General features: G+C 43.1%; 2 protein-coding genes across 3 annotated transcripts; one reads left to right on the top strand and one right to left on the bottom strand.

Moving 5' to 3' along the window:
- The first annotated feature begins 2,259 nt into the window (after positions 1 to 2,259).
- pcolcea (procollagen C-endopeptidase enhancer a) lies at positions 2,260 to 8,093 on the top strand. Its single transcript, XM_084565240.1, has 9 exons — positions 2,260 to 2,416; positions 4,480 to 4,588; positions 4,675 to 4,933; positions 6,471 to 6,592; positions 6,684 to 6,820; positions 6,903 to 7,252; positions 7,335 to 7,412; positions 7,490 to 7,660; positions 7,750 to 8,093. Exons 1-9 carry the CDS (start codon positions 2,337 to 2,339, stop codon positions 7,878 to 7,880), a joined length of 1,437 nt encoding a protein of 478 aa, XP_084421366.1. The 5' UTR covers positions 2,260 to 2,336; the 3' UTR covers positions 7,881 to 8,093.
- A 1,724-nt stretch (positions 8,094 to 9,817) lies between these two features.
- Positions 9,818 to 12,309, bottom strand: tmem88a (transmembrane protein 88 a). 2 transcript variants are annotated; one of them, XM_084564508.1, is made up of 3 exons: positions 11,937 to 12,309; positions 10,557 to 10,885; positions 9,818 to 10,132 (listed from the first exon to the last, which is right to left on the bottom strand). In XM_084564508.1, exons 2-3 carry the CDS (start codon positions 10,866 to 10,868, stop codon positions 9,848 to 9,850), a joined length of 597 nt encoding a protein of 198 aa, XP_084420634.1. In that variant the 5' UTR covers positions 10,869 to 10,885; positions 11,937 to 12,309; the 3' UTR covers positions 9,818 to 9,847. The 2 variants fall into 2 exon arrangements, with proteins under 2 accessions (XP_084420634.1, XP_084420635.1); XM_084564509.1 differs by lacking the exon at positions 11,937 to 12,309 and having other exon boundaries at positions 10,557 to 11,033.
- Positions 12,310 to 12,839: the final 530 nt, after the last annotated feature.

The following is a 12,839-nucleotide window of genomic DNA, read 5'->3' as shown; positions in this document are numbered from 1 at the left end:
TCTTTTTTCTTTTTCCACTGTGAAATAGCTTTAACTTTTTCTAGGTATGATATTGCCATTACTTTGTCTTGGACCTACTGGCAAATGATGATGTGTCTCCTGAGCAGCTGCCATGAAAAGAAAGGGGAGGCTCATAGCATTAAGTGTGATCCCGTCTGCTTTGTTTCATTGTTTCAGAGTACTGTCATTAGAAGATTAGACATCAGTGTGACATCCTGTTAGTGCCAGGTTAGGTGCTGTGAGTTTTTTTTTTTGGCACATTTGTCTATTCACTGAATGCACAGTATATCTGCTCAGTGAAGTGTGTCCAGGAAAAAGCTGTTATGTCCCACTGATGTCCCTCTTTGTATCAGAGAGAAGCAGATGAAGTAGGACACCATCCTGTCTAGTTGTATCCTCACCTCTCTGCATGCGTTTCTATTTATTGTCACATGAAATCTGGCCGACTATACCGCGCTGCACAATTGAAAGAGCTTTTTTTAAATTGCGGAGAGTGAATCTGAGAGGAACCACAATTACAGAGAACAGATGGGTTTGTGATTGCTTGGGTCCGTCACCTACGCAGATGCGCGCGCACAGCGGCACCTATTCATTTCCAGTCGGTTTTCCACCTCTCCGGTGAAGTGTCTCTGTGAATTGTGTTTTTATAAATCAGCGAGAGGTCGGCTCAGACGTGGGAGAGTGATTTGCAAAGGGAATGCGTGGAGGAAAAACAAAAATGTGTCGGCTCGGGGAGGCACGGACATGACCTAACTCCGGGGAGCGTTCAGAAAAAAAAACTTTTCATTTTGTTGGACTGCCCTACTGTCAGAACGTTTTAAGTTTGTTTTCCATTTCTCTCATTTAACGGGCCCCTCCCCTCCTTCCTTACCAGCGCCCCCACAACAGTCATCTCCACTCCCCCACTGCTATTCCCTCAGACTTCCCAACAGGAATGTGGGTCCAGATTGAAGGATTCGTCAGAAGTTATTGCAGAAACCCAAACTCTTAGCTTGGATTACTGCCAAGTGTAAAGGTCACTGTTGCTCCCACACATCGTGGCAGAGCCTGAACAGTTGTGAGCAACAACTTCAGATGCTGTTCGGCCTCAAGCAGACTACTGCTGGTCAGTGCATTCCTGCTCCTGCTGATTCTTATCAAGACGTTAACACAAACACAACACAGCAGGACCAGAGTATGTTCACTTCTCCACCCTTCTCCTTGAGAGCAGCAAAACTTCATACTTTTTTTTTTTTTTTTTTTTTACCAGTGGCACTGAATCATTTTCAAGCAAGTCCCAAATGAGGATTTAAATCTGAAATCTCACAAGCTGTGTCACAAGCAGCTGGAAGCACTACATCTTTGTGCTTTTACAGGCTCTCCATCCTGCTCGCTCCGCTCTCTGATTAAGGTGTTTCACCTCTGCAGTTTGTAAAAGCGTCACAGTTTATGACATTAATGAGAGAGCATCCCCTCCACAGGCCCCAGCAATGTCAGCCAGAGGGTTGGCTCATCCCCAAATCTCAGCAGAGAAATAATACCCCCCCCACACACACACCCTCTGAGTGTTATTCTTTCCTTGTTGGATTGTGGGGGCACATAGACACTCACTGACTTGGCTGGAGCCAAAGGAGCTCCTGGGGCTTAGGGAAATACGGTTAGAGGAACGAGATCATAGGTTTTGCAATAATTTATAGGTCACTTTAGAGCCTGTGTGTATTTTGCTTCAACTAGATGGCTAAAGTTGAGGATTTTATTAAGAAAAAACATTCTGTTTAGTTAATTGAAGGTCTGGCCTGCTGTGGAATGTAGATTTATGGTCCTTCTTGTTCACTGCTATACAGCCCATAGAGCCTCAGGCTGTAGCTCCACCTGTGCACCCTCTGTAACGCTCCACAGGTTGGAATTAATGCATGTCAATGAAGTCAGTGGCCATCCAGCCCAAATTTCACGCGCCTTTAATGTGAAGTTTTAAGAACCAGAGACATTAACCGTAAGAGGATACTTTCTGAACCTCTGATCCTACAGCCCTCTGCCCTTCTTTCCTAGATGCCCCCTCTGCTCTACTGATACCAGGGATACTCCAGAGGAAACATCTGGCTCTAATTAAAGCCTTCTCCTCCCTTCCCACTCACCCCCCTTCGAGACTCTTTCTCACCACTGTCGTCCTTTCAGCATCTTCGTCCCTCTCTTCGGCCCCCCTCTCCCCCCCCCGATTCCTTCCCACTCATTCATTCTCTCCGCCCATCTCAAGCAAACCTCCTCCTCCTCCTTCTCCCTTCAGTCTTTCACCTCTTACCTCCTGCTGTAGCCGTTTCCCTTTTCTGCAACAGTCTGCCTTGCTTTGTCGCATCATCATGCATGTGGGCTGCATCTGGGGTGTCTCCTTGGTCCTGTCTCTGGGTTTAGGATGGACGAAGGCTCAGCAGACGAACAGGTAAGGTCGCGGTTTGCGTCACATGCGTCTTTGAAAACATTTGAGTAGAAGGTGCCATTCTAGGAATTCATTCTAGTCTTAATTTGTATGATTAAGTAGAGATCTGAGAGAGGAAATTCATACAGATGAACTAATTGAGTTCCCAGGAGCATGCAGCTATAGGATAAAAAAAAAATACTCTTTACTGTCCAAATCTGAATTCTTTCCTGTCTGTGTAAGTGCATTCTTTCCACTTAACTGTTTGGTTGGGCACAGAGTTGTCCTGTTGGTTTTTGGCTCATGTTGTGACACACGCTGAGTCTGCAGTGGCTGAGCTGCCACAGATGTTAGTGCTTTCAGTTCTGCCTGTGGGGTCGAGTCAGAGAAACTTGGCTCCGGTGCCTGGACATTTTGGCTTTCAGCAGGAGCTGTCTGACTTTGCTGGGGTTCTGCTGACTGAGCTCTGGAAGAAGCTATTTTTTCCATTGCATCAAATTTTGTTTATCTGAGTTGCTGGTTTTCGCTTCCAACCATGTGTTTACTTCCTCGAAACAGGCAAATTGAAGACAAATGTTTCTAACATCTGTAAAAATGTCATGGACATTTGTTTTGAGGGCCAGCCAAATGGCTTAGTAAAACTCTCCACACCACTAACAGACTATGAAAGGCCCCCTGAAAAGTAATGAATTCATAAAGACAAGCATATTCTTCTGGCCTCGCAAGCTTATAAATTGGTCTTGTGTATTTCTGCTGGCAACAGTCTGAAATAGGAAATTTCCGCTTTGTGAAATGAGCGCTGACATTCAGTGAGCTCTGTGAGTGTCTGGAAAGCAAAAGAATTTATTGCATGGATTGATGACACAAGTATGAGGTCGCTCTAAAATGTGCTTTTCAGCTATTTCAGTAATAGAGCCAGAGCTATTTTTTGTTCTTTTATGACTCTAAAGAAGTGAGTAGTTCACGTCCGTTCATTCCCTAGTACTTGTCCAAAGTGCTTTTGCATAATGTCATGTAGTTTAGTAATAGTTTTTGTAATAGCTTTTTTTATGTTTATCGGCTCCAAACTCACACTCTTTAGCATTTAAATATTCCTTTAACAAGTGACTATCGGATTGCCCAGGTCCATATCTGTGTTTATGTTCACACCTGGCCTTAAAATGTGTCTCCACATGCGTCCCCAGCCCCATATGCAAATGAACACTGACATCACTTGGGGTGCATATAATATTCTATACAGCTGCTGTCTCTAATTGATCAGTACCAGCTGTTTGTCTTTGTGCGTCATGACATGTGGACATGATACATAATCTGGAACAAGCTGTGAAGTCTCTCTCTCTCTTATTGGAAGCACACACGTATTTCCTGTGCGATCTCGGCTCTGATATTAGTTATTTTACTGCTCTGCACATAGCTCTGATTAGACCTCAACTCTGAAAACTTCCATACCTATAGTCATTTCAACAATCCACTGTTTTTAGCACCAGTGCTAATTTGTGCTAACTGAGGGAATGATTAACTTATACACCAACATGATCACATCTATAACATAACACATTTTTGCATTTCTTTCTTCATTTAATATTGCCCACTTTGGGACTCCATACATAAACTGCGGTCTCAGCACGTCACTTTTAAAATGAGGTGAAACCACAGGTCAATTTTGAGTCTGCATTACAACATGACTAAGATGGATGAATATGGGTAAACAATTGTCTGTCACAATAAATCACCTTCATCTAATTACGTAGCTTAGAGCTTGAGTTATGACTTGATGGTGGTTTGATTATTGTTCCTTTTTCCAGCTTTGGTTTTAAGTAACTACAGATTTTAATTAGGAAAATAAAATCCAATAATAAAGGCAGTAACATCAAAAGGCTAATAACTGGTTTAATGGTCACATAATGAAGTTTCCTGTTTACTTACTGAGCACTTATTTCTCCCAGTAAGTACCTCGTGGCCAAGAGCAGTCTGTGTTAATAGACAAATATGAAGTCCATCAAGGTTGCTGTATCTGTGGAAACTCTGTGTCTCAGTGGAGTTGTCTCATTGTCTGTACATAAAATTTACTGCCTCCTTCTTCACAGACCTGTGTTCAACTGTGGAGGAGACCTGGTCGCAGACTCAGGCTTCGTTGGCAGCGAAGGCTTCCCAAACTTCTACAAACCCAACAGCAAATGCACCTGGCGCATCACCGTGAGTCACTATCCCTGCAGTATATCCCTCCCTTCCTCACTCATCCTTCTAGTGTGTCACTCTTACGTGATCCCTCTGGTTTCCAGGTCCCAGAGGGGAACGTGGTCACGCTCTCCTTCCGCATTTTTGACCTGGAGGCTGACTCACAGTGCCGTTATGACTATTTGGACGTCTACAACGGCCATTCCAACTTAGTGCAAAAGCTGGGTCGCTTTTGTGGAACTTTCCGTCCCGGCAATCTCATTTCCACCACAAACACCATGATGCTGGAGATGGCGACTGACGAAGAGACGCACAGTAGGGGATTTGTGGCCTATTTCAGTGGAACCAAACCCTATGTAGATGGTATGTGGTCACATTTTGAAGTGTTGACAAAGATATCTTCCTCTTGCTTTTTAATTATTGTGTCATCCACCATGTCTGCAGAAATCCAGGGTCTTGCAAGACACCAGAAATTATGAACCAGGCCTTGAATGCAGCACAGACCTCTTCATATGATACTTTAAATGTCCAAAAACCAGCTCACATGATTCATAATGTTTTTACTTTTATGACCACAATGAAACTTTTTGAATATAGAATAGTGTCTTAAATCAAGGAAGAGGGCTATTAAGTAGTTTAACTTGTTTTTTTTGTTTGTTTGTTTTTTAATCTTTTTCTGTATTCTCCAACTAAAAGACAGTAAAAATGAAGCAACTACTGTAATTTTTGAACGCTGATCTGTAGGACAGAGTATCTGTTTAATAAGGCAGCGGATCATTTCAACCTTCTGTAAAATACCTTCACAAAATTATGAATTAATTAGCAATTTATAAAGGTTTCAGGTTCTGTACATCAGTTAGAAGCCACAAATTTTGAGTTGCCAGGTTCTTTAAAAAACTAGTCCTTTTACCTGCCTAATTAGACATTAACTTCCTATTTTGAATTATTTCTCAGTTCTCAATTTCATTTCACGGTATGACTTTTCATGACAGGGATGTTAACATGACGTCTTCTTTCAGCTATCTCATATCCCTCTGACTATATTTTTTGGATAGTGTGTGAACACTTAGCATCTGGAAAAGGACAGCAGAGGCTCTTGACCAAACTCGCTCTGAATCATGAACAAGCATTTTTAATGGATTATTGACAGTTATAACTGTATTGGTTAGTATCAGTCAGTTCAGTATCAAATAATAGTCATCATTAGGATTTTTCATGCCATGGAATCCAAAAATGGCGTGTAGCAGACCTATTAATAACTAGAAACCGAAGCGTTACTTGTGACATTTAAGGCTTAACTGTTCAGAATGGTGATCCCATAGCTTCACAGGGCTGTAGTAGAGGGAGAAGGGGAATAGTGGAATTAACTACCCAAAGCCAACATGCAGTTTCAGCTCTCGAGCTGCACATGGTTTGGCTGCATGGAACCGGCCAACAGCTCTGCTTATCTTATCTTATTGCCACACTTTGAAACACTTTCCTCCTTCTACCATCTCCTGTTATTGTTCCACATCTCTCTCCCCACATTTCCTATCATCTCTCCTGGGTCCGCTATAATAAAAATATAAAGCGCCTGAAAAATGTTAAAGACGAAAAATAAAGCAAGATTTTGTACATAGTTGATAACTGAATATAAGTGCAATAAGAATAGATTGCCCAATATTTCCATACAGCATTTTGCACTGCCAATTGGCTAGAGTAGGAATTGCAGCTCAGATTCTTATCTTCCAGATAAGCGTCATTCATGTAACGTAATGTTCAACAAGGGACTAATTCGAATCAAAGGTTCATCCTAAAAAGAAGAACAGTTAAGTTAAAGAACATATTTGGACCCCTGCATACATCTGTTTTAGATTTTCTCCTTCTATCCCCCTCATGGAGTTGCTGTGATCTGTTTCAGACCAACTGTGTGGGGGGAGGATAACAAAAGCCCAAGGTGAGATCATGACGCCCAACTGGCCCGACAAGAAATACCCAGCGGGAGTCAGCTGCTCCTGGCTAATCACTGTGGAGCGTAATATGGTTGGTTGCCCATTCACTAGCAACATGCAAACAAGTATTTTCCTTCAAGTGATTATTAAAACTCCTGTTTTTGTTCCTGTCTGACCACCAGGCGATCCAGGTGAATTTTGATAAGTTTGGCTTGGAGGCTGACACCTATTGTCGGTTCGACTATGTGGCGTTCTTTAACGGTGGGGAGAGAGATGATTCACGTCTCATTGGAAAATACTGTGGCGATGAGACTCCAGAGTAAGTGACAGATTTTTTTATTTTGACAAATTGTAAAATAGGTTTGTTTTAACCCTTGTCCTTTTCCTGTTTCTTTGTCTAGACCTATTATTACCAGCGGGAACGTGCTGCTGGTCCAGTTTGTGTCTGACCTCAGTTTGACGTCTGATGGATTCCTCGCCCAGTACACCAGCGTTCCTCGTGGTTCTCACTTACCAAGGGTCGTCTCTGGAGCCGGTACGAGATCAGTGCCGCTAAAACCTGCAGTCAAACCCGCTGCACCCGAACGCCCTGCCACTACTACACAGACACCTGTCACCACCACAAAATATGTGCCTCCTCCTCGAAAGACAAACACAAACGGCAGACCAGTCAAAACCCCGGGAGGCCGCAGACAGGGGGGCACAACCGCGGACAGGGTGCCTGGATCAAGGATAAATGGAAGGAGGCCTGGTGAGTGAAGGTGTGGGCACGTGAGTCAGAAGATTCATAAACAGGATCTAATGCACTTGTTGTGTGCTCTTTATGCTTCTAGTCCCTCAAAATCCACTGTGCGCTAGAGCGTGTAAAAGAGACGGAACCATCAAGACCAGCTTCTGTGCAAGTGAATTTGGTAAGTGTCTTGCTGTTAACACACACAGACAGTATTCAATTGGATGTTGTCTTCTGACTGAGCCTTCCTTTTCCCAGTGCTAACGGGGAAGGTGACCTCCATGTCCCCCGGTCCCAGAGGGACTGTCAACATCGGGATCTCCCTCATAAAGGCCTACAAGGCAGGTCGGCTAACCATCACACAGGTTGGGGAGACCATGTCGGTGAAGCTGGTGTCACAGTGCAAGAAGTGCCCATTGCTCCGTAGAGGTAGGAACTCACAACACACTCTGCAGATCATCAGCACCTCGTTTTAACCCTAAATAATCTCTCGGGTGATTCATTCTCCTTTCCAACAGGCGTCAACTACATTATCATGGGTCAAGTGGATGAAGACGGACGTGGTACCCTTGAGCCCGGTGCATTCACAGCTCCATACAAAGCCCAACACCACAACTTGTTAATGAATATCAACAACCAACCCTGTTAACCTCACACATTTGTTCAAGCCAAGGAATTAAGAGCACATATCAACCTCCAAAAAGGCACACATTGTAATGTGAAACACTGCGCAATATTACAGCAAAACATTCAGTTTTATACAACATTTTAGAAGAATGCGAACACATTGGTTTATTCAAACACCCGCCAAACCTTATGTTTGTAATTTATGTATGAATAAAGGTTATATATCTCTTTCAAATTGTCTGACTGTTTACTGTTACTGTTGATTAAACTGTAAGACTTTAATGTTAGTGATGCCTCTGGCTCCATCTAGTGGACATGAAGGGTAACAGCACCCTGGCTAAACAACTCCTGGTGTCAAACTTCTGTATCATCTGTGATGGGATCTAGATTTAGAATATTTTGACTTGAGTTGTACTATCAATCACTTGGTCTTTTGATGAGCTTTTAAACTGAATACCGAATATATATCCATATATAATATAGACATTCCATCAATAGGACCAGCTCTGACTTAGTTTGGAAAGAAGCAGAAAACAAATCAATAAATAAATGAATTTTGGCGTTGTGTTGTCCAAACTGACAAAAAAATAAAAAATAAATCCAAACCTGCATGGTGCTTTTGATGGCACTGACTGCTAATTAATTGGAAGGCAAACTATGACATTTAGTTGCGTTAATATTTTAAGTTCAGTTTCTCTGATATGGTCTTTGCAGATAAGATAAAAATACGACATCACCAATACTACGGTAAATGTGTATTTCCTGACTGGTAGCTTACTTTTCCTTGATGTCCAGAAATATTCAATAAATCTTTAAACGTCCCTTTCAGATTCTACTTAAAAGACAAGACTATTATTTGGACAGAGCTATTTACTCAAAGAGGAAAATGCAGTTTGATTATTTGAGTTCTGTATGAATTTGAACACATTTGAGGAACTTAATGTTGACTATTTTAGTTTCATGATGCTCCTATTTGACCACATTTAAAAAGGAAGCAGTGACCGACACAGCATCCACAAGGGAAAGTCTCTACAGCCCACACTGACCTCATTAGTGTTATTTGCAGTTAACCACATTTCACCTTTTAGAAGAATACGGACACACTGATTTACTCAAACATTCGTCAAACCGTATGTTTGTAATTTATATATGAATAAAGGCTATACGTCTCTTTCAAATTGTTTGAAATCTAGTGAATTTGGAGGCCAGGTCAACACCTTGTGCTGTTCTTCACGTTTTTGTTTTTTTTTAGTTGTTCCTAAAGCGTTTCTGTGTGTGTGTCTGTGTCAGGCTGCATCCTGCTGGGGATGGCTGCTGCCATCAAGGAGTGTCATTGCTATGGGGTGGGGGTGCCTGGTCTGGTCTAGGTGGGTGCTACATGTCTAAGTAACATCCACATGAATGAATGCCAGGTCCAAAAGTTTCCCAGCAGAACACTGGATTGTCACGAGATGGTCAATGTTATTTACTTCACCTGTCGGTGGGTTTAATGTTGTGGCTGATCAGTGCATTAAACTGAAGTAAGCTATTCTGCATTTGTTTTACATGCAATACGTTTTGGATTATAATGTTTAGAATATGTGTGTTTTACTTTTTAAACAGAGTACTTCCTGCACAGTATTTATAATTTTACTTCCCAAAAGAACTGATGAAATGTGAACCCTGCAGCACATGAGACACACAGGAATTAAGATACTATGTATGTTTGCCTTCATCTTGAACACTCATCTTGCTCAGCCTCCAGCGTTCTGTGTGAAACACAAAGCTCAGCAGAGACACTTTATTGTAAAAAGGTATAAAATACATTCAGTACATTGAAACTGTATATATATAAAAAAACAATACTGACATACAAACAATATAAATGATGAAATATGATTGTTTTTTATACAATGGCTCCATAAAAATAGAAAAAAAATGCAGTGGCAATTTGAAGTCATAGTACATATTAAAACCATGTACACTCGTCCTATCCTCTCTTCTCCTCCCCTACACCCATACGCTACCTTTCCCGTCCCCCTCCCCCTTTGCTCCCTGCTGGCCACAGCAGGTCCCGGGCCCCCGGTGGTGCGAGGCGGGTATGTTCTTGTAGACGGCGCGGCTGTAGGGGATGAAACACAGGCCCAGCTGGAAGTGCCGGGCCAGGCGGCAGTAGGCGGCCAGCGCGAGGACCAGCAGAGGCGTGAGCAGCAGAAAGCCCACCACCAGCAGGGCCACGCAGCCGCCGTCGTCCAGCACTTCTGAACAGTACATGGATGTTCCATGGGGCTGCACCTGGAGGAGGAGAATGGCTGAATAACTTGTTCGTGCTAGAAAAATTAACCAGCAATGTATGATATAGTTTCAGGGTGCTGCTGCTCTATCCTATAGTCCCACAATGCATTGCACAGAGCTTAGTCACAGCTGCAGTAAGTTAGATTTAAGCTCCAGGAAGATCCAGTAAGATCTGAGAAAACAGTGTCATATCTCTGGAAAAACAATGTCCTTCCCTTGTGTAGTTTAACTGGCAGAGGTATTCTAAAATGACTGTATAACTGACAGGCTACATCATCTCCTGTTAGTACAAGAGGTAAAAGTTCAATGCTGTACATTAACTTAAAAAAAATATTCAGATTCTAAATAGAAAACACAGGCTTTTATATTTGCACCAGTTGGAAACAGCACTGATCTCAGTTCACTCAATGGGAAATATCCTTACCGTGGAGTGGCAGAGGAAGCCGAATGTGACCATGACTAGAGCCGGGGTGAGGATGGTGCCGAACACGACGCTGGCCAGGCCGGCGTTGATCAGGGCGATGATCAGGTTCTGCGCGGTGACCAGGACGGAGCACGCCCAGCAGTCCAGAGAGCCCCTCAACTCCAGAGGGGCGTCGGCGGCGGCTTCGCTGCCACCCAGGGAGTACGGTGGAGGCACCACGACCCCTGACCCCGCTCTGGACGGGGAGCGTGCATCAGAGTGGGCCTTCTCTGACATGGTCTTATCCAGCGTCCCGCTCCGTGACAGACTCATCTTCTTTGCGGTCTGTCCTGCAGGAAAATAAATCAGTGCAGTAGTTAATGAATCTAAATAATGTTTACAACTAGGGAAGAAAAACTGCACAAACTGAATCTTTGTTTCGGATTGTTTATCAGAGCAAGCCAAGCATTTTAAGTGACTCTAGCTCCTTGTGCGCAATGCCGAAATAGGATGAGAATATCAGCAGATCTTTCTTTTGAAAATCTTCTGCTCGGCTTGTTTGCTTCAGTCTATCCAGCCAAAGAATGTCAAACCATTTAGTAATGGGTCCTTTAAATAATGTGGTGAAAGGTGTGGAAAATCAACACGAGATAACCGCACGGCTCTAAGTGCGAGGAAATGGGCTACGCTGGCTCCACCTCCAAACTCCGGGATAACCACCACCCAGAACAATGAGCCAGGAGCGTCTGGAAAATCACCAAAACCTCCAGATACTCTCTGAAGAGCCTGGAAGATGTTCAGACTTTAAATTTTGAAAGGACAAATGTCGTTTGTGAGCTTTTACTTCCACCTTTCATTTCATTCCTCTCTTGCTCCAAATACTCCATTAACAGACCTCTTACACAGTTATTCTATCAAAGTCCTCCAGCTGCCCACATAGGATGCTCCATAAAGAGAAACAGGATGCTTGCACATCATTGTTTTTATTTAAACATAATCAGAGAGCAGTGTTGTGCAGTAGGAGACCAAAGATGTAACAGGAGATAAAAGATTGTTGAGAATGAATGTGGCTTTTAGAAGTTCTTCTTGTGTTGTATTTCCACCTGTCATTGGCCAAAATAAACTGGTATTTTATAAGCATGAAGTAGCTTCTCTTGGGTTGAACTTCACCTTCTTTTCTCATCAATGAGCTCCAACAGCTGGTTTCAGATGACCTCACCAGCACAACTGCTTGTTCCCACATTAAAATGAAATGAAATGGATTACACAGGTGGAGTTCAGAGTGAGCAGATAGATCTGATCACGTGCATTCGAGCAAACCGAGCTGCTTCTCTGAGGTCAGGGGAATCTCTTTCTGATTATTCAGCGTGTATTACTGTAAAGTAATGATGCTGTACTCACTGTGCTTTAAACCTTATAATGTGTCCTCCTGGAGTTCAATGGAGGCAGCAGATGAGGAGAATTTCAAGAATTTCCCCCTGATGTGCGTCTCCTCCGTCTCAAATTCCAGATCTTGAAGGTGGTATCCAAGTGAAGGTTCTACTGCAGTCCTAAATGTTTTGTGTTCTGGACTTTTTTTTTTTTTTTTTTGTTCAAAAAAAAAAAAAAAGAAAGAAAAAGTAAAGTAAACAAATCCTCAGATATTTGCCAGCTGTTTTGAATCTAAACTCCTGCTTGGGAGCTGTTACGGAGCGGTTCAGAAAAAGGCTCAGCAGACTGGAGGCTTTCCCACTGGCTTCAGCGCTTCCTTCCCTGGCATTCTGTTTCCTCACTCTGACTCCAGTCCGAGATATGATTGAGAGCGTGTGAGTCTGTATCCTGTGCCGCCTCCGACGAGAATGCACAGAAAGCGGGCTGGGCCGTGGTAAAGGCTGCTGTTAGTGTCTGGCCAGGCGAGTAGTGGAGGGGGGTTCCGTGATAACCCCTGAAAGCAGGGGGAGGGAGGAAAGACTGTTTATTTGGATAGATTAGAGGAGTTAGGGTGCTGCCCAGTCCACACTTTACACCCTCGCCGAGCACTTTCTCTACTCCACCGTCAAACACTGATAAGGTTTCATGATTCAGAACTGATTCTAAATGAGTTTTCATGCTAAAAGAAAAACCTGCACATAAACCATAATCGGGGCCAAGCTACGATCACAATCATTCTATAGGAAAGGACAGCACTGCTCAACCACTCTGCAACAACAGAGCTGTGAAATAAGAAGGTACGTGCAGAGCCAGGGTTGCTTAAGATTTGCCTCCAAAGCAGGAATGACAAAGGTTTGGCCCTTGACCTTGTGATGAAAAACAGATCTCTGTCTT

Source organism: Chelon labrosus (genome assembly GCF_963514085.1).
Source record: "Chelon labrosus genome assembly, chromosome: 17".
Classification (NCBI taxonomy): Eukaryota; Metazoa; Chordata; class Actinopteri; order Mugiliformes; family Mugilidae; genus Chelon; species Chelon labrosus.
Note: the sequence above shows the minus strand (reverse complement) of the source record. Positions and strands in the feature narration are given on the sequence as shown.

Excerpts from the sequence above, each read along its gene's own strand:
- tmem88a (XM_084564508.1), bottom strand. The coding sequence starts at position 10,868 with ATGAGTCTGTCACGGAGCGGGACGCTGGATAAGACCATGTCAGAGAAG. Across the intron at positions 10,133-10,556 it reads GCTTCCTCTGCCACTCCACG|GTGCAGCCCCATGGAACATC; the intron begins GTAAGGATATTT and ends CTCCTCCTCCAG.
- pcolcea (XM_084565240.1), top strand. The coding sequence starts at position 2,337 with ATGCATGTGGGCTGCATCTGGGGTGTCTCCTTGGTCCTGTCTCTGGGT. Across the intron at positions 2,417-4,479 it reads AAGGCTCAGCAGACGAACAG|ACCTGTGTTCAACTGTGGAG; the intron begins GTAAGGTCGCGG and ends CCTTCTTCACAG. Across the intron at positions 7,253-7,334 it reads GATAAATGGAAGGAGGCCTG|TCCCTCAAAATCCACTGTGC; the intron begins GTGAGTGAAGGT and ends TTATGCTTCTAG.